General features: G+C 39.8%; 2 protein-coding genes across 2 annotated transcripts; one reads left to right on the top strand and one right to left on the bottom strand.

The window, feature by feature from the left end:
• Positions 1-99: 99 nt before the first annotated feature.
• LOC121747294 (calcium-transporting ATPase 4, plasma membrane-type-like) lies at positions 100-5,985 on the bottom strand. The gene is made up of 7 exons (XM_042141305.1): positions 5,627-5,985; positions 3,886-3,940; positions 1,799-3,780; positions 1,522-1,680; positions 1,026-1,197; positions 632-930; positions 100-556 (listed from the first exon to the last, which is right to left on the bottom strand). Exons 1-7 carry the CDS (start codon positions 5,801-5,803, stop codon positions 251-253), a joined length of 3,150 nt encoding a protein of 1,049 aa, XP_041997239.1. The 5' UTR covers positions 5,804-5,985; the 3' UTR covers positions 100-250.
• A 6,156-nt stretch (positions 5,986-12,141) lies between these two features.
• Positions 12,142-15,061, top strand: LOC121747512. The gene is made up of 5 exons (XM_042141565.1): positions 12,142-12,278; positions 12,816-13,676; positions 13,757-13,844; positions 13,922-14,353; positions 14,422-15,061. The coding sequence occupies exons 2-5, from the start codon at positions 13,633-13,635 to the stop codon at positions 14,929-14,931; spliced, it is 1,074 nt and encodes a 357-aa protein (XP_041997499.1). The 5' UTR covers positions 12,142-12,278; positions 12,816-13,632; the 3' UTR covers positions 14,932-15,061.
• Positions 15,062-25,486: the final 10,425 nt, after the last annotated feature.

Genomic DNA, 25,486 nt, shown 5'->3' with positions numbered 1-25,486 from the left:
TACTGGGATTTCGATGTGCTGTTGCTGCCTGCAAGTTCGGCACCATCCCAATTGAAACCAAAGGCGATGGACGATATCACGCTTCAACACTCTCTTCAATTTAAGCATGACGAGCAAAACTCGGAAAATTTGCACTCATAAAATACCCAAGGTTTCAACTTCACAAATGTATTGTTTGATAATATGTAAAAATCCTTTTTCGTTCTTACCTAATTAAACCATTCAAGTCTGAGCTGGAACAATATGGTGTTTAAGCGCGTTCTGGGCCGGTTGGGAGCGCATCGTAGCCGTCGTGCTGTGTAGCAGGCGCATCGTTCTTGACAGGAATGCACTTCAAGACTACAGCTATAGGCATGCCCACAGCACCCAATGCAATGCTTAGTGCCCACAGCTGCCAGTTCAATGGTACGGTGCTGGCAAACGTACCCAGGAACTCGACTATGATGACTTGGAAGACTACTGTGGCCATGATGATTCCTATGAATATCCAGTTTCCAATCAGCCCACGGAAGATGTTGATCTTCTCGATGTCGCGACTGTTAAATTCATTGAACACCTGGATGCATCCAAGAAAGATCAAATTCATAATTCTGCATTGTTTAACAATGTGAAGAAATGGATAAATAAATACCTGACAGAAGACGAAGGTGTTGAAGATGAAGGTATTCAGCACTTCAGTGGCATTAGAGCCTGTGAGCCCCAGTATTTGCTTCCCAATGAAATTTAGGACAAGCAGAATAGCCAACTGATAGATGCTCTGTCCGAAGATATTCCTCCACATGGTCCTCGTTATGAAGCTTTCGTTTCTTCGTACAGGAGGCCTCTGCATCAGGCCATCGTGTGGTGGCTCAGTGGCCAGTGCAAGTGCACCTAGAGTGTCCATTATTAGGTTCACCCACAGCAGCTGCACAGCTGTGAGGGGAGCTGATCCTGATGGGACGACAAAAGAAAAGCAGTTTTGTGTTTCGGTTTCATGGAAAGCAAGTGCTCGAATTGAAATGTGGATGCAGAATGAGAAATGTTACCTGATGCACAAGCAGATATGAAGTTGATCATGAGAGCAACAATGTTGACGGTCAGTTGGAATTGAACGAATTTCTGAATATTTATGTACACTGAGCGTCCCCATTTCGCAACATTCACAATTGTTGAGAAATTGTCATCTAGCACAATCACATCAGCACTTTCTTTCGCAACCTGGTTAATTTGTTTGATGCGTGATTAGATGTTATATCAATGAGCTCAAACATTTAAAATGGTTTTGCAATCGTTCAGCATCCTAATATCAAGAAAGCTCGCATGCTATTTACCATAAGAAAGTTTTGCATGCCTTTTTTAGTGTTCTGGGGTAAGAGCTTGAAAACAAATGCCTCAAAAAAAGATGCATTTTTAAAAGAAAAATATTGGAAACATGAATGCTTTGGACTGTATTCTGAGAGAATATATAGGAAAAGGATTCTTTTTGAGGGAAGATGAAATATATAAATTCATGAAACTGTAGCAAACAATGTATGATCAGACCTCTGTTCCTGCAATGCCCATAGCAAGTCCAATGTCTGCCTCGTGCATAGCTGGAGCATCATTTGTCCCATCGCCAGTAACTGCAACAACCTCTCCTAGTTCATTTCTTGATGTCTTCACTAGAAGATGCTTATCTGTTGGTGAGGACCGCGCCATTACCTAACCACAAGATATTGACACTTTAGATTATGATTTAAAAGATACTGTATATATATATATATATAGAATTAGTGGTAATGCAGAAAGATGGGATACAATTGGAGTATTTGTTATCCACCTTTAGTTTTGGTATTAGTTCCTTCATCTGGTAGATACTCAGAGAGTGAAACTCTGGACCTTCAATAGCAAGATCATCATCTTTAAGAATTCCACACTCTCTAGCAATAGCTTTAGCTGTATTAATATTATCCCCAGTAACCATGCGTACAGCAATGCCAGCATCTAAACAGATTTTAACTGCTTCCCTCACACCAGGGCGAACTGGATCCTTGATTCCCACAATTGCAATCAACGTATAGCCACTATCAGGGATACTATCCTCCGGAGAACCATCGTCAATATCCTTAAAAGCTAAGCAGAGAGTACGTAAAGCTTCATTGGCAAACCCATTGATGATATCCGAGATAGAACTTACTTGCTCTTCTGACAACTCGACAACCTCCCCATCAGCATTAATTACCCTGCTGCACGTTTTTAATATAATTTCCGAAGCACCTTTGCAGAAAGCTCGGGTTTTGCTATCTGGAAGTGACACAAGAACAGACATCTTTTTCTTTTCAGAATTAAAGGGTTCAACCTTCTTTATCCTACAGACTTTGCGTTGCTCCTCAAAATCACCTAGAAGCAATCCATATTCTAGAATCGCCGACTCAGTTGGTGTACCCAGAATTGTCCTCTTTCCATCTTTATCATTGACAACCTCAGCTCCTGTATTGTTAAATATTCCTTGCAAGAGGACGGATAATACTTTTTCTGATATATAGCTATCTAATGCATCCTTGTGTCCACTGGCATCAACCTCCTTTGATTTTCCAGAAAGCCATATTTTACTGACTACCATATGGTTAGTGGTTAATGTACCTGTTTTATCAGTACAAATGCACGTAGCAGAACCCATCGTTTCGCAGGCTGACAAATGTCTCACTAGTGCCTTTTCCTTCATTAATTGCTTCATCGCGAAGGCAAGACTAAGTGTAACTGCAAGGGGCAATCCCTCAGGAACCGCAACAACAATAATGGTGACTGCTGTAGCGAAGTAGTTTAAAAGCAACAGAGCGTCACTAGAACCCCATTGGGTAATTTCGTTGCGAAGCCCCTTCTCAATCAAAAACCTTACCGTCAAGACTAGGAAAGTCAGAACAGCAAAGCAAAGTCCAAGTTTACCAATAATAGTAGCAACGCCATTCAGCTTGACCTGCAGAGGGGTCTCATCATCACCACACTCACTTAGAGTTTCCATCAACTTCCCCCATTCTGTTCTCATTCCAACTGTAGTCACCAGCATTTTACCAGACCCGTCTTGAACTTTACTTCCTGCAAGAAGAAATGGCCTTTTTTCGTATATGTTTATTGGCACACTTTCACCAGTCAAACTTGACTGATCAATCAACAAGTTAAACCCGGATATGAAAATTCCATCTGCTGGAACCTGATCTCCGATGGACAGAATAACAATATCTCCAACAACCAAATCAAATATGGAGACTTTCTGCCGAACTCCATCCCTAGTGACATTGATAAAAATCTTCTTTTTCTCCTTATCCAACTCTTTGAATTGTAATGATTGCTTATAATCACTAATTGCAGTAACCATGACCACAAGAAGTATGCTAAGGATAATTCCCAAGCCATCATATATACCCTTTGGCCACCCTTCAGTAGCAAGCCCTACTCCAATAGATACCACAGCACAAACTATAAGTATAATAAGCGTCAAGTCATGTAAAGCTTCCCATACAAACACCCAAAAACCTTTAGAAGGTTTCTCAGTGTAGCGATTGACACCATATATATTTTGCCTTAAAGGCACGTCACTTGAGTTCACTCCTTTTTCTAGTGAAACATTCAATCTATCAGCAAGACCATCAGTGCCTTTCAGTTTAGTTAAGGTCTTAATGTCGTAAGAAGCAACAAGAGATCCAAGTTTATCAGGGTTGATTTTAAACCCTGCAAGTCTAGCCTCTTCGTGAAGTCCATTTTGGATATCCTTTTCTATATCTTCTTCCGTTGGTTCAGGGTGAGTTATTTTAATATGTGCACCTACATTGACAAAAAAGACAGAAGTCAGAAAAATAAGAGCAGTATGTTAAAAATAAACAAATATTGAGCATTATAACTGACAAACCAAATGAGCAGAAGCATTACCATTAAGAAACCTGAGGGCTGCCGTCAGAGTAATGAAGGAAATACGAATCTTTTCCTGGTATATAGTAATAAAGATTATTAGTAAAATCAGATACAAAATGGGCCATGATTGTAATTATAATAATGCAACATAGGAAACACTTAAAAAGTGGAGTATGATAACCAGAAATCAATCAAGATACAACTACCATGATATAAGAGCAGTTACTAGAACCACTTTCAAGCCAATCAAGATAATAACTAGAACAAGAGAAAGAATATCAGAACATAATATTTGTCCATTCAAGGCTGGGTTTGTACATTTTAACCATTAGGAAAACACTGATGTATCTACCATTAACCTATACCAAATTAACCCCGAGTACATGTGCTTAGGTTCATATCAACTAAATGTCGGCCCCATACTTAATCCAAGACCAATCAGTTGATCATTAATAAACTTGACCAAATGAAATTTCATAGACAAAGGGATATTTGTAATGTAAACATAAAAACGACCTTGTATAATCCACGTACTTTTCAATTTGCCTACAACTGTCTAAGTTTTCGCATATGTAGGTAATATGCAGTTCTAATGAGAAAGACATGCGAGCAGCCGAGCACAATACTTATAACATTTAATTACTCAAATATCAAAGTTTGACTTATAGTATTTCCTACATTTTTCCAAAAGGAGCATAAAATCAACCCACGTACAATGGCCACATGGCCCCTCGGAGATAAAAGACACTTCTTGTTGGCTGGGTCAATTCTATGTAAAGAACCTGTAGCTAAAATAGTTTCCAAAAACTGTCATAATTGAAGAGACAAATTATAATTCCCAAAAGCCATTACTCATTCAAGGCTGCTCCCTCTCTCTCTCTCTGTTATGTGGTGAATAAGTAAAAGCAACGGCGAAAAAAAAAACACAACTGTTCTTCATACAATGGTCTTATTTTATACTAGAATTTATCATATAATAGTATTGAGTTGTTAATGTTTACTTAGAATGAAAACTAAGTAACGATACACACAAAAAATATATTACTACTACTCAAATATAAAAAGATGATTAATACAAGGAGCGCCCAAAAAGAAAAATAGTGGATGGTTATTAAGATAAAAGAGTGCATATTTTTTTAAAGAGTATATGACAGTATGCTTAAAAGTCAAAATCTCTTCTAACAGAAAGTTGAAAAATCAAAAGAAAATTTTACCAACTTTAAACCGGAAATTAGATCTGATACATACACATGTTTCCAAATTCCAGTACCATCCTTCACAGAGAGAGTCATACAATACAAACCCTACAATAATACACATCTCTACCAACTGATCCTTTACAAGCAGAAGCAAACAAAGAGATAAGTTCTTGGTTTTCGCCTTTTATGAAACACATCCAATAAATTAATAAAAATTGCAACAAAATTATCCTTCTCTAACAACCAAAGAAATTCTAAACTAATCTCAATTCTTTTATTAAAACTTTACGAATCAATCGCTTTGCAGGCAAAAAGCTCCTCTTTCCGCAGATCCTCGGGAATCACAATTCTCATAATTTTTTCGAAAGATCAAGCAAACAAACTAACACTCTTACGCCTTCCGATCCAATGAGATTCGAAAATAGCCATGGAAATTAGAAATAAATAAACTAGTGCGCTACACTAGTTCAAAATTAAACAAACACCTCAAAAACTGCATTGATTAAAAATCCGTCCAGATTCAGAAGAACAGAGAAAGAGAAGGCGATGAATATACGTACACTGAGTTTTTTGAGCTGCTCTTTGGCTTCGGTTCGCTTCTCGAGATCGGCGGCGTAGCGGAACCTTCTCCGGCGGTTCTTCACGATCGTTCCGACGGCCTGGCGCCACTTCTTCAGCGCGTCATCTGAGTGATCTTTGTGGTCCAAATCGAACTCCGGTGGTATGAAATTGTCCATGAGAGATTAGATTTCCCTCCGCCGGCTACGCCTCTAGGGTTCCGCCACGGTCAATAGGTATACATACGCACACGATAGAGACGGAATAGTAAAGAAGCGAGAGAAGTAGAACACAGAGAGTGATGAAAAATGTAGATATGGTTTCGCCTCTTTTATTGGTAGAGCAATCTAGTATTTAATTCTTAGTATTGGAGTATAATTTATCTCAGGATATTCAATATCTCTGTAAATTAGGGATTTACAGGCCAAAATCTGGTCAAAATCGCAAATCAAACCTCAATGAGTCGTAGTGTAAGAGCATCCGCAGCGGTGGCGAAAGACGCCACCGCCGTCCGCGCCGTTGGCAAGGCGCAGGACCGCCGCCGCTGCAGCCGCGCCGCTGGCACGGCGCTGCTCGATGTATCGAGCACGTCCGTGCCAGTGGACGCACACGTGGCGCGCTCCCATTCGTCAACGGCATAGCCGTTGTGTTTAAACTTTTTTTTATTTTATTTTTTTAAAAATCGGTATTTAATTATAAATAATGCTAAAAAATAAAAAAAAATATTTTCCAAATCCCAAAAATATGGCCGTTTTTTTCCCGTTTTTTCTGAATTTTTTTGATTTTTTTTGATTTTTTTTTCCCCCAAAATCATCTATAAATACACACATTCATCATCCATTTATCACATCAAATCATCTCTCATTCATCTCTCATTCATAATTCTCATACAAACTATCAACACATTCATCCCCCACTCAAAATCTCAAATGGATTTCACCCATATTATGGCGGAAGCGGAACGCGAAGAACAAGAATACTACGAACAACATCGTGCCGCTTACGAAGCATATGTCGCGGCGAATACCCCTGCTCCTCCTCCTCAACGAACCAGATCAAATCGACGGTACATCCATCGTGACCGGGAGGGAGCCCACGAAAGGCTCGTTGCCGACTACTTTGCCGACCAGCCGCGGTTTCCGGCAGATTACTTCAGGCGCCGTTTTCGCATGTCAAAGCGCTTGTTCATGCGAATTGTCAACACATTGTCCGCACGTGTTGAATACTTTCAAACAGGTGTAGATGCAGCCGGCAACGAGTAGTGTCATTTTTAATTTTTAGGATTTTAATTATGTAATTTTTAATTTTTAGGATTTTAATTATGTAATTTTTAATTTTTAGGATTTTAATTATGCAATGTTTAATTTTATTTGTCATTTGTAATATTTATTGTGGGTTTTAAATGAATTTTAATATTATGGAAATGTTTTTGTGTAATTGAATTTTATATTAATTGTGCTCGTCCTTGCGGAAGAGCACAGTTGTGGGTGTTGTGCTCTTGCCAGAGAGCAGGCATGAATAGTACCGCCCGGGCCCACAACCGTGCCGCTGGCAAGAGCACGGTTGTGGATGCTCTAAGATTTGATAAGATTTCAAAAATATAATTTGATTAAAAAATAGTCTTATTTTTATTATGATTAACCATTTTTTTTACTATTTTGTTCTCTATTTCTATCTTATTTTAATAATTATGCATTAAGATTTATGATTTGTTTTATTCATAAATATGACCATTTTTCGGTGGATATATTGGAATATTTTGAATTACTGATTTCTCAAAAATAAAAGCCAAACTAAATTTATTATTATAATTTATATTTAAATTAAATTTATTACTACTATACTTCATCCGTCCTATAAATATTAAATCGGATCTCCTATTAGCAGACGGACTAATATGGTAAATCGGGTTTTGCTAACGAGAGTGATGGAGTATACAACTCCTTTTTTCTTTTTTAAGTGGTTATCAAACTTTATTTCATCAACTTTTGCCATGGAATAGTGTATATTAAAAGAAACTATTAGTACATAAAAAGTTTTAAAAGTTTCAAACATTTGTTTCTTATAAAAGTGCAATGATTTCTGGAAAAAAAAGTTATAAGATCTGTCTCAACTTTAATTATTTTACTATGTACATATATCAAGTCGTGCCTCCAATTAATTTTTCTTTCTTCGTGCTCTGAATGGATATTTGTAATGGATTCCCACTATCTCTAAATCTTACTTTCAAAATCTATAATCTTTCTCATGATTTGATTTACTTTTTAGTTAATAACTTTTCGTATGAGAATGAGTCACCAATTTCTCATCGTGGTTTGCGAGGTCAAAAAAAACTACTAAAAAAAGAGATTCAATAATAATTTTGCTTTCAATATTTCAAGGCAAAAAGAAGGAATCCCGTCTCAAATGATAATTTTTTAATAGAGGAAGGGTTCCAAACAAGAGAGGAGATTTAACCTTATTTTGTTTTCAATTTTATAGGTAAAAAGAAAGAACATGAATATTAGTCCTCTGTTTTTGTCCCTCCCAAATGATATTGCATTTGAGAGTAAAATATACCATTATGCAATGTGATTAATCGTTTGCACTTTGTACATTGAATTCAATGTCTGAATATTCAAAAATCAAAACAATATAGTAAGGGCATCCACAACCCCTAAATTTCAGTACCATGCCACAACTCCTCTAACCATGCATGCCCCATTAAGGACCCAACTATTAAATTGCACTATTCACAACTCCAATCTATTTTACTTGTAAAAATTGAAAACGTTTATAACATGAGAAATTCATTTTTCATTCGAAAATAATAAATTTCCAACATATAATTATAAATTACACTATAATTTTTTTTAAAATGAGAACATAAAAAAAAATCAGCTCCCTCTTCTGTCGCCCCTCTCCCTCTTCTTCCTCTTCCAAACTAAAAAAAAACAAGAAATTGAGGCCTGGGTCCAGCCCGAAGGGACTCCAACGCCAGGCCGAGGCGCACCGGGGCACAGCCCCGCATCCTCCAACCCCGAGCCGGGCCTCAACGGGGCGCGGCCCGGGACTCAACTGCGAAACCAGACGCGGTCTGGGCCGCGACTTCCCCACCTCCAACGCGCAGGACGCGGGCCAGGACCCAGGTGCGGTCTGGCCCGCCAGCATTAAGGATGCTCTAATCCCCCTATCTCATGTTACTCGCACTTTTCTATTTCATTTCGTCACAAAGTACTTACATTATTTATATTTTAAGTAAGAATTAGAGTATTTAATTAATATATTAAAGTTAATTAAGTATTCTATTATTAAATGATCTCTCATTACACTTAAAATACTAATATAATTATACTAAAAAATTAATCCCAAATTAACGACTTAAAATGAACAGTGCAAGTAGCATGTGACAGAGAGTATCTATTTTGTACTCCTAAGAAAACTATCTAAAATGTTTGATATTTTCATTATATGGTTTCGCAAATGAAAATTTTAAACGTTTATACTCAAAATATATGAGCGGTTAAATAAACAAAAGAAAAACAGTATCAAGGAGTACTTAATTTTAAAAACTATTCATATATAGAGAGAAAAAAATGGTCTCGTTTCAACTCCACCAGTGTTGCCGTGGGCCAATCCAAACATGAATCACTGCAGAAAATGGCAAAATTGGCCTTTCATAATTGAATTACATAATTGACTTTCTTAAAATGGTTAGCTATTTTCTAAACCTTTAGACTTGACTTCTAAGTTCTAACTTGCACTGTGACATCATCCCTCGTGTTGTGTCAAGACCGTTGAACAAACACACGCGATGAAAATAAAAACGGAAAAAAAGCAGAAGCTAAAAGAAAGTTGTAAAATAAAAATCCGAAGATTGTCAGCCACGACGAACACGCATGATACGATTATCGTTCAAGTATTCATAAATGCTCGATAATCTGTAGTTCCATACCAACATCTAAGATGGTGTTCGGTTGGCAAGATAAAATAATACCAAAATATAATCTAAGATTGAGGTGTGAGATTATTTTAGTCATAGAGGGTTAGCTAAGACTAATTATCCCATGATTATCCATCTAGGATTGAATTGTGGGATTGAATCTCACGAACCAAACACACTATAAATTTAATCCCGGGTACAATCTTGCAAACCGAACACCCCGTAAGTATGTATAAAGAGGGATATCATATCATGATGATATCAATATTATACAGTCTACATTTTGGATGAGTCTGGCCGCCTAGCAAGCTAGACTCATCAAATATCAATGAATAAAAGACAGTGAGTGATGTGTGGTAATTCTGGTGGCCACAATATGGTAGATGTTGGCCATGACATTGCTATGAGAATTGACTTGGCTTAGTTAGAGGCATAATTGGTGCAAAATGACCCAAATTCAGAACCGGTCTAAACGATGTAGTGATGGACCAGATATGGTCAGTAGGGTGGTCCTAAGCTATGGAGGCAATGGCTTTTTAGAATTCAAACAGTCTAGAATGAGTAGCACATAGCTAGATTTATGCACACAAATTTTGGTCAAGCTAAGCGAAAAAATATCCAAGATAGATGCAGATCATGATATATAACATATTTCTACCAAGGAAGCAACACAGTGATACAAAAGAGCAATATTTTCTAAGGAATGGTGAAAAGGGCATATATTCTTTACCCCGATCTCTACGACTACCCCAATTTCATTATTATGAATTTCTATATCTCTAAGTCTACCCCATATAGTGTTGCATTCCTTGACTTTTTACTTTTTCTATGTAAGTCAACAGTAGCCAATTTTCTATATCTCTAAGTCTACCCCATATAGAACGGGTCATTTTATAGAAAACTAACAAAACAATGTGCGAGTTAAATGAAGTTTTGGAAATAGTTTATATTACTTATGTTCTGTCCATCATCTCCTATAGCTTTTGTAACCAGCCAGTGTATTGACCTTGCTCTTTCTTGTGTAGGTAGAGGAGGAGGTTGTTGGTGAAGTCCTCTTCAATCCCTCTGGCTGCTAGATACTGCTTCAGCTCATGTTGTAAAGCAGGGTCCAGATCACTGCAAAAGGACGTGACCGATAACTTAATCATGGAAGGAAAGAGAAAACAACAGGGAGGAGAATGGCAGGTAAAGTATGAGCACACACCCCGACCCTCAAAACAAGTAAAATAGTAGTATATTATTCAGAGTTATAATCTGATTTTCAAAATGTAGACATGCATTATATTACCTCCATATAAAAGAAAGTCATACTGAGAATACACACTTTCATTTAAGTAACATTCAGATATATCATCTGCTCAAATAGGAACAGAAAACTGGCAACAATTGTACCGACAGTCTACAATTTTGTGCTGAATTCATCACAATATCAAGACAGGAAAACACGCGAGCAGAAATATTTCTGCAGATTTTTGGATTTTAAAAGAGATACTATTATAATTGTGAAGTTAATAGTAGTATTGTTTGCTTGTTTTTGGAATCAAGATTATATAAATTATAAAACATGAAAAGGAGTCAGTAGAATCCGCAACTGGGGCAAATCTAAGCTGAGAGCGGAACCCTGAAATATAGAAGGATTTATTTCGTTTGATTTTCAGCATTCTGGAGGTATGCACAGTGTCTCAATGTGAGAATGTGTTTAACATAACAGAGATATATTCTTAGTTAACAAATGATAGTTAACGACTCTCAGTTTACCTCATACTCGTTATATTCCATATTTTCCATTAGCCAAAAGTGATGTATATAATTAATATTGATGTTATAGGTTTGAAATAGAAACTATTTCTATTCCTGTTAAGAAAGGGAGCAAGCAATCAACCACATTTTTGGCTCCTCAGAATGTTTAAAAGCCAAAAACGAGGCATGTGAAATAAACCAAACAACTGCTTACTACTTAGTAATATGAATGTCACACAATGGCCATAAGAAAGCTATGTTAGCAACCAGTAGTGACAAACATTTCAAATTGCATTTATCCCAACATAAACAGGTCACAGATCAATTTCAATAGGAAGATACCTGAATAACGGCCATCTATAAACTGATGAACAGAGAGACGACGATGGAATGTAGTGGGCGCTGTGAATGTGAAGCTTTTTCACACATATTTTCACACATATTTTCAGCAAAGCTTCTGCAGGGAACCTGGAGAAAATCGCGTATATAGGCCACTTGGCCTTTAAAATAACGCAAATGTACCCATTTTGTTATCAATTCCATTTATGGGAAAAACGCCGATGAAGTTGGCGTGTTTATAAGTAAAAACGCCATTGAGATTGGCGTGTCTATACTGTAAAACGCCAACATAGTTGGCGTTTTACAATGGCACCGTATCTTGCTCGTATTTTTAACCAAAATACTTAAATTTGAACACGCCAATCTTGATGGCGTCTTTACTAAATAAAACGCCAAGTTCATTGGCGTGTTTAACGTTAAAAACGCCAACCTGATCGGCGTCTTTACTAAAAGACGCCAACACCATTGGCGTCTTTGTTCAGAAGCATATAATAGCAGCAGACAGTCGCGAAAAATTAACCTCACAGACCAAATCCTTCGCAAATTTTCTCTAGCAGCGGCCAAATCCTTCGCAAATTCGTCCGTGTCTTTGTGATTTCGCCCTCCATTCATCAATCGGTGCTAGTTTTCCCCAAATTCGTCCAATTTATTCGGTTAGTATGCTTATCTTTTACATTATTAGAGTAATTGTTGGATACTTAGCTAGGGTTTGTAATGTGTTGCGATTTGAGTTGAAATATTGTGCATATGGATTATTTGTATGATGGTAGTGTTGATTATTATGTTGGATTGTTTGGGTTAAGTGAATTTGTGTATAAATTTGATTATAAACCAAAATCGTAGGGTTTGATAGCTTAAAAATTGGGCAAATTGATTTGGTTTATGTGGGTTTTGGTTAATGTCTTTTTTTAGTTTGAAATGTTAATTTTGTGTACATTGTTAGGTTGAAATTGAAATTGTTAGGTTGGTTAAACTAAAATTGGGTAAGTTGAATTAGTGGAAAATTGATGTATATTGTTTATTTGAACTGTTACTTTTGTGTAGGTGAATTGTGTTATGATGTTGAAGTTGTGTATTGTGAATTGTTTGATATAGGTGTTCCATTTTGTGATATTGTATTAAATTGTTTGTAATTATTGAATTTGTTTAGGTTTGTTTGTTGTTTAATTTGGAATATGAATGTTGTGTAGGTGATTTATGGCATCTTCTTCAACTTCTCGTCGTCGGCTCTTATGTGGTCCTGAGGACCCCTCCGTATTATATCTGCAGAGACAACACGTCTCTAATAACATATGGGCAGGAGTGCCATCGGAAGACGTACGGTGTAGAAGATACGAAGGAATCATATGGGATGTTCCCATAAATCCTCGTGTTTTGGCGGTTATAGATGAGATGGGGTTCGGCGGGATGTTGAGGTGTGGTCAACCGAAAGACATTGACCACCATCTTATCACCGCTTTGATTGAACGTTGGAGGCCAGAGACTCACACGTTTCACTTTCCAGTCGGTGAAGCGACTGTGAGCTTAGAGGACGTGGAGGTCTTATGGGGCCTCAAAACTGACGGTGAGCCTCTGACGGGTTACATCCCCAGTAAGGATGTCAACTATTGGAAGGATGTTTGTTTGGATTTTCTTGGCTTTATTCCAGATGCAGTTGATCTAAAAGAATTGAACTGGAAGTAGACAAGCTTATCAAATCAACTGCGGATTGAGTTGAGTGATGACCACGAGCAATACATGTACAATCAACATGCTCGTGTGTATTGTCTGCTGTTACTGGGTGGTCTACTGATCCCGAACGCTACCGGTAATAAAATTCCCTTCTTCTACCTTCAGTTTTTCATGGATATAGAACAATGTGCTAGCTATAGCTGAGGAGGTGCGACTCTTGCCTGCTTGTACCACAATCTATGTGAAGCTGCACTTGGTAAGAGGACCGATGTCGGGGGAGCTCTTACATTGTTACAGCTGTGGGCTTGGGAAAGAATCCCAATTATTAGACCGCAGATGCTGAATCCCGCGCCCGTAGACTACTTACCATGTGCAGTCGCGTAAGTTGTCCACTAATTACTCTTTTAAGCATAATTTTTATTGATTTTTGTGTTGTTCGCTCATAATTTAATTTTTGTAGATGGACTGGTCGGGCCTCTTATGTAAAAGCACCGGGGCATTGCATTGAAACTTTCAGAGATCAGTTCTCAACAATGCATGCCAATCAGGTAATTTACGTAAACTAAATTGTTGCTAGTGTGTTGTTTTGATTGAACTTGTTTGACTAAATAAGTTTCATATTTAGTTTATTTGGAGGCCGTATGAATCGCGAAATCTGCCGGATGTTTGTGTTGCCGGTCGTCCTATATGGACGTCGATGACAACACTAATCTGCTGGAATATGGTTGAGCCACACATGCCACAGCGGGTGTTGCGACAATTTGGGATTGTCCAACCTTATATCCCGATTGTCGACCGGTTCCACGGATCTGATTTTACGAAACAGGATCGACGTGGCAAAGCAGGTCGGAACTGGGTTCAGTGGCACGCCAATCATATACAAGATTGGCATAATAGGCACGACACGGTGTATGTTGATTTGGAGTACTCAATGGTGCCTGTTGCTACTGATGAGTACAAGGATTGGTTTCGCCGGATAACCGTGGTGTACCTAACAAAACCTGGGGTGCATTCTCATGAGGGCTTCCATGAAACGGCGGCCTCTCATCACTACGCGGTAGATTTCAACAACTTTTCTTTGTTTAATTTCATAAGACGAAATGTAATTAACACTGAAAATTGTAGGTGGAGACCCTTCACAAAATACGCCACTTTCTTAGGGAGCAAGACATGTCAGGACGGCCGGATTTATTCACCATTTCGAGAATGGTTGAAGATGGCCTCCAGATATGTGGGGAAGCTGAGACGATGGACCACCGTCCTTCACAGCGCTCTGAGCTGGACCTTGACATGCCCGTGCGGCAAAAAGCGAAGCGGCGTGGAAAGAAGAAAGTTGGTGGAGAGTCGTCATCATCAAGGATGGATACTCAGTTGGTTGATGATTCTGATGACGATTTTGTGGCTCCACCTCCACCAAGATCTGCCGTGCGGGGTCGTCACTCAGTCAACCACACGGGTGGTACAGGAGAAGATTTCGGTCTCAGCGATCAACAATCTCCACCTCGGTCTTCTGCGAGAGACGACATTGATTTAGAGAATGCCGTCGTTGAAGATACTCCTCCGTCTAGAATCCCTAAGACCAGCATCGGGAAGGGAATCCGTAGTCTGTTTATGCGTAAAAGGCGAGACGAGTGAACGTTGCCCGAACTTTTTATATTGGTGTTTTTACATTGATTTGAACGCTTTATATAAGTAATTTGATATATTGTATTGATATTGGTGTTTTTTCATTCATTTGGCGTATGTATATTAGTAATTTGATAAATCCGCTTTTTATACGTGTGCATGTTGATAATTTGAACTCGTATAAGTTGGATTGGTACATTTTTTTGAAACACGCCACTCACGATGGCGTTTTTAACTTGAAACATTTTTCCAATCTTTTGCCACGCCAAGGCTGAGTTTCTGAACAAACACGCCAAGCTTACTAGGCGTTTTTTAAAACACGCCAACGACGATGGCGTTTTACCTATAAAACGCCATATTCAGTGGCGTTTTTTTAAACACGCCACTCAAGATGGCGTGTCTAAGTCCGAATTTTTTTTGGCAATTTTCTGCCACACCGAGGTTGAGGTTCTGAACAAACACGCCAAGCTTACTTGGCGTTTTTTAAAACACGCCAACGACGATGGCGTTTTTCCTATAAAACGCCATATTCAGTGGCGTTTTTTTAAACACGCCACTCAAGATGGCGTGTCTAAGTCCGAAATTTTTTTTGCAATTTTCTGCCACACCGAGGTTGAGGTTCTGAACAAACACGCCAATCGGCGTTGGCGTCTTTAAAACACGCCAACGAAATAGGCGTTTCTAGATAAAAACGCCAACTTAGATGGCGTTTTTAACACAAACCCGCCAACTTAGATGGCGTTTTTAGGAAAAACGCCATCTTGAGTGGCGTTTTTATAAAACTAAATTTTACGTTTTGCATATTCTATGACTTGCCAAAATATTAGTAAAACAGAACAATGTTCTATTCAATAAATAACTACGACGCCGCCAAAATATAAGTAAAACAGAACAAACAGAACAATGTTCAATTCAGCTAAATAGTTGTTACACATTCAGTTGTCTCGCCTTCTCCGGGTAAAGAAGCTACGGATACCCTTCCCGATTCTGGCGGTGGAGAGTCTAGACGGAGGAGTATCTTGCACAACGACATTCTCTAAATCCACCCCGAAATAATCGTCTCGCACAGAAGACCTAGGTGGAGAATGTGGGATATCACTGAGACCGATGTCTTCGCCTGTACCACCAGTGTGGCTGACAGAATGCCGACCTCGAACTACAGATCTTGGTGGAGGTGGAGGCATAACATCATGATCGGCATCATCAGTGTGGCTGATAGAATGACGACCTCGAACTGCAGATCTTGATGGAGGTGGAGGCATAAAATCGTCAGCGGCATCATCTACCAACTGAGTATCCATCCTTGAAGAAGCATTCGGGCAGTTGCGTCTGTCGTGCCCTGGTTGACGGCAATGTTTACATCGGCGTCGGGCGCGTGGCTGGTCAGCTTCACGGACATCCATCTGATTAGGAATCCTAGTAGTACGATATCGACCTCGACTTTTAGGCATTAACTGGGCTCGTGAACATTGCAAAGTCCATTCAGGCACAACCCAATAATCTTGGTGTCTGATTGGATTGAACACCGTAGAATACTGGTGTACCCAAACACTTGTGCGGTATACGTTATCAACAAGCGACAGCATGGGCTCGTTTCTAAACCGCGCAACTGCCGCTGCATGTGAACATGGAAGCCTCCACATCTGCCACTTTTGACATTTGCAGTTCGACTCCAAGTACTTTACCTTCCACTTATTAGCGCCCTTTCCACCAATTCGACGCTTTGTTCGAACCACATAATGCCCTGCAATTGTGTTGGGTGCTCTCACATTATGCAATTGACCTTTTGCATCATTTTTGCACACCTTTGCATGGGCCCACGGGGTAAGTGGTGTGGTACACTGTGTTGATGCAATTGACCGCTCATTAAACCATTCTATTGTCCTCCAAAATATCAGATCAATGCAAGCTTTAATTGGGAGTTGTCTTGCGCCTCTCAACATTGTTGTAAGATTCAACCATATTAGTGGTCATCTCACCCTATCTTTTGTGTTTGTCATACGCCAAACTCCATTTTTCTAACTCCACGGCATCAAGGTACTGCACAGCCTCGTTGTTGATGGTTCGAAGTAAACGACGTCTGATCTTAAACTTGCGTTTCTTTGTAGCAATACCAATTTTCCAAACAAGTTTTTTTACCATGATGCCTTTGTGATTCTGCAAAACATTTTTTCTAACATGTACCAAGCAAAATCTGTGATGCCCCACATTGGGTTCTTCTTTCCATATGGGAGAATTCATTGCATCTATGATTCCCACATGCCTATCAGATATTACACATATTTCATGCTTGGCTACGTGAATTCTAATACGTTCCATAAACCAATTCCAACTTTGTATGGTTTCCTCATCAACAATGGCATATGCAATAGGCAAACATTTCTTATTAGCATCAAATCCAACGGCAATAAGAATTTTACCTCGATATCGTCCACGTAGATGAGTTCCATCAACGGTTAAAACTGGTTTGCATAGTTGAAAAGCCTCCACAGCTGGACCAAAAGCCCATAATACGTACTTGAAAACCTTGTTCATACCGTTGCTTAATCTTTCATCATGTAACCATTCGACAATTGTGCCAGGATTCTGTCTTTGCAACTCATTCAAATAACCTGGTAAAACTTTGAAATTCCACGCCCACGAACCATACACAAGCTCAATAGTTGTCCTCCGAGCATACCATGCTTTCTTGTAACTAACTTTCACATGAAATCTATTTTCAATATCCGCGACAATTGCTTTTACCTTGTAGCAAGGATCGTTTTCTATCTGATGTCGAACACTCAACGCTATCATACCCGACGAAAGATTAGCGTGCCCATTATAATTACGATCCCCCATGCAAGTATGAGCAGTGCTAAACACTCTAATTTGCCAGTGTTCATCATGCTTCCTTAATGTTGCTCGGCACTCCCACAAACATGGCGGTAAGGACTTATCTTTCGGATTTCCTTGTGGCCACTTACAAACTGCATGCCATCTCTTTCCTTTACTTTCAACAACTGTATATTGTCGGATTTTTTCCAAATGCCAAAAAGTCACAGCTGACTTCAATTCCAATTTGGTTTTAAATTTAGTATGCAAACCGACATTGCTCGGATCTTTTTCACTCCAATAATGCACATTGAGATCATCAGACTCAAAGTTTTTTGGATCAAAACTATCATATGGACCTGGTAAGGTGCGAAAATAGTTCATACCAGGCTGTGGGAACTGTGGAACTACTCTTTCTCGTACTGCTCTTCCTCCAATTGATGTTTCGCCAACCACTGTTTCTCCAACCGGAATGGATGTTCTTGGAGCAACAAATTGGTCCTCATCCGACGAAGCACCATCTGAATCTGTACTATCCGGATCGACATCTTCAGAATCATAAGGTGATTGTGGATCAAGAAAGTCGGCTTTATCAAGACCAATTATGTCCTCAACCACAGCTGGGTTGTCACTGTCCCCTAAATGCACGCCTCCAATATCAAAATCTTGTGTTGTATCGAAGCATGGTTCTTGGCCTCTCGTAGACGTACCAACATCAAAATCTTGTGTTGCAGCGAAATATGGTTCTCGGCCTCTCGTAGACGTACCAACATCATTACTCATGAGATGATGACTATGTTGTTGAGTAATTGACAAATACTCAACATACAATTCAATTTGACCTCCTGTAGTCATACTCTCACTAAACATTAGTGGCATGTATACTTCTTCTAGTAAAATACCTATATACGTGATTGAAGATCCATAGAATATATGACATTTCCATACTATTTGAAGTTTGTTTTCAAATATGTTTATCCCCATTCTTTCACAAATTGTTTCCACAAGCTTTTCGTAGGAAATACTTTCATCCAACATAATCAATCCTTTTGCAAAAGGAGGATCATATGAAATAACTGTTCCGGGAATTATATTTCCACCCCAATATAAATGGACACACCACGTCATACTATCTGCATTAATGTCAAACACAAATATTGGTCAAAAATATTTCTTTACAGTACACTACAATATATACTATCATAACAACCTATCAAATATGGGTAAAAAATTAGATATACTACAACATATAATACCATATCAATTGGTCAAAATATTTCTATTAATTACAATACAATTTATAATACTATAACAATCCATCAAATAATTATATAAATTACACTACAATATATACTATCATAATGATCCATCAAATATTAATATTGGTAGACTAATGTTTGGAAGAATGAGTTAAAAATTAGTTATACTAACCGATTGCGAGTACTAATATTGGGAAGAAATGAGCGAAAATAGAAATCTACACGCTTCAATCCACCACCGGGTTAACCAGACCAAGGCAAGCGTTTTCGCGTTTTTCAGCCTTGGGAAGGTTTTTCGCGTTTTGGGGAGGGAGGAAATGTGATTAGGGTCTGCGATTTTGGGGGAGATCTGAGATATATGGTTCAACCGAAAAACGACGATCAGGTTGGCGTTTTTTACGTTAAACACGCCAATGACCTTGGCGTTTTATTTAGTAAAGACGCCATCAAGATTGGCGTGTTCAATTTAAGTATTTTGGTTAAAAATACGAGCAAGATACGGTGGCATTGTAAAACGCCAACTATGTTGGCGTTTTTGCGTATAGACACGCCAATCCCACTGGCGTTTTTACTTATAAACACGCCAACTTCATCGGCGTTTTTCCCATAAATGGAATTGATAACAAAATGGGTACATTTGCGTTATTTTAAAGGCAAAATCGCCTATAAACGCGTTTTTCTCGGGAACCTGCTATCTTCATGGAAAGTATCGCGGCCCAACAATGCCGAGATGGCCACTTCCTCCCCGGACGAGGAACACTTTATCCTCAGAATCACATATTGGGACTTGGGAGAGTCCCACTCAACCACAAAATCACCAAATGAACCCATTTTTTCATTCTGCATAACATAGACCAAGTCAGGCCTCAAAAGCAGGATGAAAATATAACTGGAACAGCAGCCATTATAAGCTCAGCATCACAGCATATGTAGACACAATAACCTATTGTAAACTTAAATTCATCTAAATTTTTGCCCTGATTATCATTGTGCTTCGCCCATACAATCACTCATCAACAATTATAAATTTAACACTGGAATTGTTCGCCAAACTTTATGAATCAAACTATAAAATATCAATAGGAACCCTAATTTATTCCCCAATCAAATTAATCACGAAATGTAGGGCGAGAAATGAATCGTTCATAAGAGCATCCACAATATCGGCGAGCGCACCGGCTCGCCGATTTTTGGCGCTCGCCGGTCCGCTCGCCGAACTATTGCAACCGGCGAGCGCCAAATCGGCGAGAATTTCGGCAAGCGCACGCCGATTCCCGGGCGGTCGCCGATCGGCTCGGCGATATTGCAGCCTCCCGATCGGCGAGCGGGTTTATTTTTTTTTTGTTTTATTTTCGAAATACTATATATACGCGATTTGCACGTCATTTTTATTCGCACCACTTGTTTTAACGAGTACTCTCTCTATCTTAATTTCTGTACAAGATCAACAACGTGAAATGGAGAACAACAACGAAGGTACTCCAATGACGAGCGGGTCTCAAACTCCCCCGGTACCCTTGGAGGTGGATGTGGTCCGATGCCCGGGTACTACAACATGTACCCGTGGCAGCAGATGATGTCCGGGATGGCAGCCGGGGGGGTTACCAACGATGCCGGGGTGGGCACCCGCTATGCAGATGATGCCGGGGTGGGCACCCGGGATGCAGATGATGCCGGGGGTACCGGCAATGCAGGGGACGCCGGGGGGTACCGGCGACGCAGGGGACGTCGGGGGGAACGTCTAACGCCCCAGTTTTAATTTTTCGACTGCTTCTTCGCACACATCGACCCCAACGGAGGCGCAGTTCACGCAATATGAGACTTTCTCCTTAGAGGAATTGGAGTTTGATCTTCTCGGTGTTCCGGAAACTTCCGTTCAAACGGGGGGAGTAGGGCGGGGTCGGGGCCCCCCAAAGAAGAAGGGCAAGGGGAAGGGCAAGAGGGTCGGCGAGTCGGCGCAGCCGGGTGAGGACGACTGCTCGGTACGGAGGAAGTGGACGGATGCGGAGAACGTCGCGCTGTCCAAGGCGTGGGTAAGTGTTTGCGATGATCCCCTCACTTCGAACAATCAGAGGATCGTCAACATGTGAGCCAAAATAGCAGCAGCCTACAAGGCATTCGGATGGGAGGCCGTGCAACGGGGAGGAGTGCTGGAAGGCGTGGGACTGAATTAGGGCTGGGGTCTCCCGATTTTCGGGCTTGTACGCCAACGCCCTCCTCTTGCAGAGCAGTGGCCAAACGGAGGATGACTGCAGAAGGATAGCGGAGAAAGCCTTCCCCCAACTACTGGAACTGCTATGAGGTGCTGAACGACTCCGAGAAGTTCCGGGCAAGTGTCGACGCTGGCTGGCCGAAGAAGCAACGACTGAACTATACCGGTGATTACAGCGGCAGGAGCGGCGGTTCCCACGACCTTTCCGAGGGTGCTCAGGAGCTCCCGTCCCCTCCATCGTTCGCTCGCCGAACTCGCCCGGTTGGTCAAAGGCGGGCCAACGGAAGGCGGGGGGGCACCGGGGGGTCCCAGGAGGTCCAGTCGGCATCCCCCTTGGCCAGTCGACAGAGGATCTCAAATTCTTCGCACATCAACAAACGCGTGCTCAGATGGTCAAGATCTTAGCCGATTGGAAGGCGGCAGAGGACCCCGAGGAGAAGAGTTTTCTTCACGCATTGCTCGTGAGCATGCGTGACGATTTGAAGGCAACCGCGGCACGGGGGTACAGGCGGCGACGGTGGCAACGGAGGCGACGGCGGCGACGGGGGTGAAGGAGACGAGGAGTGAGGCGGAGGTCGGGATTTTTTTAAAAATAATGTAATTTATTTTTCAATTAATGTAATTTTTTAATGTATTTTTTTAATTTAAATAATTTTATTGAATTTTCCCGTATCTGTATCGTAAATTTAATTTCGTATTTTGTGTGATTGTCAATTATTTATTTTATATAATTTTGAGTGATGTGGCTAGACTATTGCTAAGCTATTGCTGGGATTGCTAAGCTATTGCTGGGCTATTTGTTTGTCCTGATGATGTGACAGGAGGATTTTCAGTACTGATAATGTGGCAGGAGGAGTTTGTGGCTGGACTATTGTTACTGTGGATGCCCTAAAGTAAAAAATGCAAAATCGACCTGGAAGCGCATGGAGGAGAGTTCATGGTTGAGCTCAGATTCCAAAATTCTCAGCAAATCCAAATAATCGATAGATTTGTAAGCTCTGCGCAAAACATTAGTCACTCTCGCTATAGTTCTTACTTCTGTTTCTCTCCTGCTGTAGTTAAAACGCAACTTTTTGCAAATGAAACGCAACGCTGCACATTTTCTTTTCTTTTTTGTATAACAGGCTTATTTATATTGAATACTCACAAATAAAAATACATACCGATTCTAAGTGTCATAAATCATAATCAGCTATCATCATATAAATGATTTATGTTTATGAGTTTGTTTTAAATAGATATTAGTACCTCCATCCCAAATTAAGTGTCACATTTAGTATGTGTACGGGTTTTAAGAAATATTCCCTCCGTTCCCGATTAATTGTCACTCTTTTTCATTTCAGTCCGTCCCTCAATAATTGTCACACTTCATTTTTACCATAAATGGTAAGTGTGTCTCACATTCCACTAACTCACTTTACTCACATTTTATTATAAAACCAATATATTAAAAGTGGGTCCACATTCTACTAACTTTTTCAACCAACTTTTCTTTACATTTCTTAAAACCCGTGCTCGGTCAAAGCGTGACAATTAATCGGGGACGGAGGGAGTACTATAAAGAAAAGTGAGTGAAATAAGTTAGTGGATTATAAGTCTCACTTATATATTAGTTTTATAATAAAATGTAAGTAGAATTAGTTGGTGGAATGTGAGGTCTATTTACCATTTATGGTAAAAGTGAAATATGACTCTTATTGTGGGACGGACCGAAATAGAAAAATGTGACACCTATTGTGAGACGGAGGTAGTAGTATGTTTTTGTAAATAGGGTACATTAAACAAAAAAAAGCAGTCGGAGTATATATAGGTAGATGATATGATATAATGTAGTACTATAAAATTGGTAAGTATTTTAAGTCAAAAATCTATATACGTTTTACAATATTTAAATGAAAAAGTTTTATGTTTATATTTTTGTTTTGGTTGGATGTTATATTAGTATGTAATACTCCTTCGTCCCACAAGAATATACACTCTTTCTGTTTTAGTATGTCTCATAAGAATATGCACTTTATTTTGAAAATTCTTTTCTTTCTAATTAGATAAGATTCATTTTTCACTAATAATATTTTAATTACTTTTTCATTTTACATCTTTCTTACTTTTAGAACCGCCCGGAACCGGCAGTTCTGACACGATTTTGGTTCGGAAAATTTTTGAACCTGAATCGAACCACGGTTCTAAAATCGACGGTTTCGGTTCGGGTAAATTCTCACGATTTCAGTTCGGAACCGTAAACCTTGGGCATCTCTAATTTTGAGGGTTAAAACAATAAAGTTTCACTAATATTATCAATTTTTCATTTTCATTTTCTTTCCTTTTCATTTTGCTTTTCTTTTTTTCCTCTCGTCTCCGACCTCCCTAATTGTTAGTACTTTTTTAAGGAGAATTAATTCTAGTATTAACTAGTCCATCTAACATGCAAATCCTCTCTTGATTATTTTACATGCCAAGAAATCATCATATAATGCGTCACTCAAACATGATACATTATCAAAAGCTTAGAATAAGTAAACATAAACAAACAGATATCAAGAATGAAATTATATAAACCAAAAGAGTAACTAACAACTCTTTATAATTCTTACAGTTTAGCTACTTATAGACAAATAATAAAAAGTAATATAAATTAAAGTACAAAACATAAAAAAACACTCAACGATAAAGTACTATGTAGTCTTCGGTCTTCTCTTGTCTTGCTACAATATCCAAGAATAGTGGATGGAGGAATTTTAAATGTAGAGAAAGATGGAGATATTAGGGTTGGTAATATTCATCTCTTACAAGGAATATAAAAGTTTTGGAACAAGGTAATATTTTCTTCCATTTCTTGAATTTCCGCCTAAATTCCCATAAACTTTGACCGTTTTGTGCGACGTTCGTAGAATAACTATAATTTTCTCCACATAACTCTTATTGAGATGATCAAGGTACCTACGTGAAGCTCTTTCGAAGATAAAGTGAGTGGTATGCAGTAGACACTGATTGGACTTCAAACTCTCCAGATAAATGGGCTTGAATTGAGGCTGCTGCATCTCTACATAAATTCATCGGACCGTTGACTTGGTCTCAGCGGGTCGCTGACTTCTTTCTAGACTCTCCGCACTGTTCTCGGTGACTGCTGAGTGGACCACTATCTTGGCATGTTTTCTCTAATCTTCATTTTTAACTTTTTCGTATCATCGACCAAATCCTTTTCTTGTTCAGTGATGAGTAGAGGGTCTGTATTTTACATCAGAGCATCCACAATGGCGCCTAGCGCACCGCCTAGCCGAGCGTCGGCGCTAGGCAAACCATTGGAGAATCCGAAAACCACCGAGCGGTTTTTCGGAAATCAATTTCGCCTAGCGCTAGGCGGTCGAAAACCGTTGGGCGATGCGCTGGGCAATCCGCTCGGCTCCATTGCAGCGCCCGGATCGCCCAGCGCATAGCCCAGCGGTTTTTTTTTTAAAATTTTCGAAACACTATATATACGCGATTTGCACTTCATTTTCATTCGCACCACTTGTATTAACGAGTACTCTCTCTATCTTAATTTCTGTACAAGATCAACACCGAGAAATGGATTTGAACAACGAGCCTAGTTCAGGGACGAGCGGTTCTCAAACTCCTCCAATCCCCGTTGGAGGCGGATGGAATCAGATGCCCGGGTACTACAACATGTACCCGTGGGAGCAGATGCTACCCGGGATGCCGACCGAAGGGAGTCCGCCGGGGGGTTCCCGGCGATGCGGGGTTGGGCACCCAATATGCAGATGATGCCGGGGTGCGCACCCAATATGCAGATGATACCCGGGGGGCGTACCGGCGACGCAGGTGACGCGGGGGGACGTCTATCGCCCCAGTTTTGATTTTTTTGACTACTTCGTCGCACACATCGACCCCAACGGATGCGCATGAATCGAGAGCATGAATGACGATCTGCGTGAAGGCGGCAGTGGCGGTGGCGACGGCGACGACGGAGGCGGCAGTGGCGGTGGCGACGGCGACGACGGAGGCGAGGGAGCCTACGTGTGATTTTTTTTAAGCAATGTACTTTTTTTAATTTATTGTACTTTTTTTTAAAAATTAAAATAGTATTATTAATGTTTCTCGTATATGTCTCGTAAATTAAATTCCGTATATTGTGTTATTAGTGATGTGGCTATTGATGTGGCTGGGCTATTTATGATATGGCTAGGCTATGGCTGGGCTATTTCTGATGTGGCAGGAGGATTTTTAGTATTGATGATGTGGCAGGAGGAGTTTGTGGCTGGGCTATGGCTGGGCTATAACC

The sequence above is a fragment of the Salvia splendens genome, chromosome 9 (assembly GCF_004379255.2).
Source record: "Salvia splendens isolate huo1 chromosome 9, SspV2, whole genome shotgun sequence".
Lineage (NCBI taxonomy): Eukaryota > Viridiplantae > Streptophyta > Magnoliopsida > Lamiales > Lamiaceae > Salvia > Salvia splendens.
The sequence above is the reverse complement of the archived record's forward strand: the minus strand, read 5'-3'. Positions and strand labels throughout refer to the sequence as shown.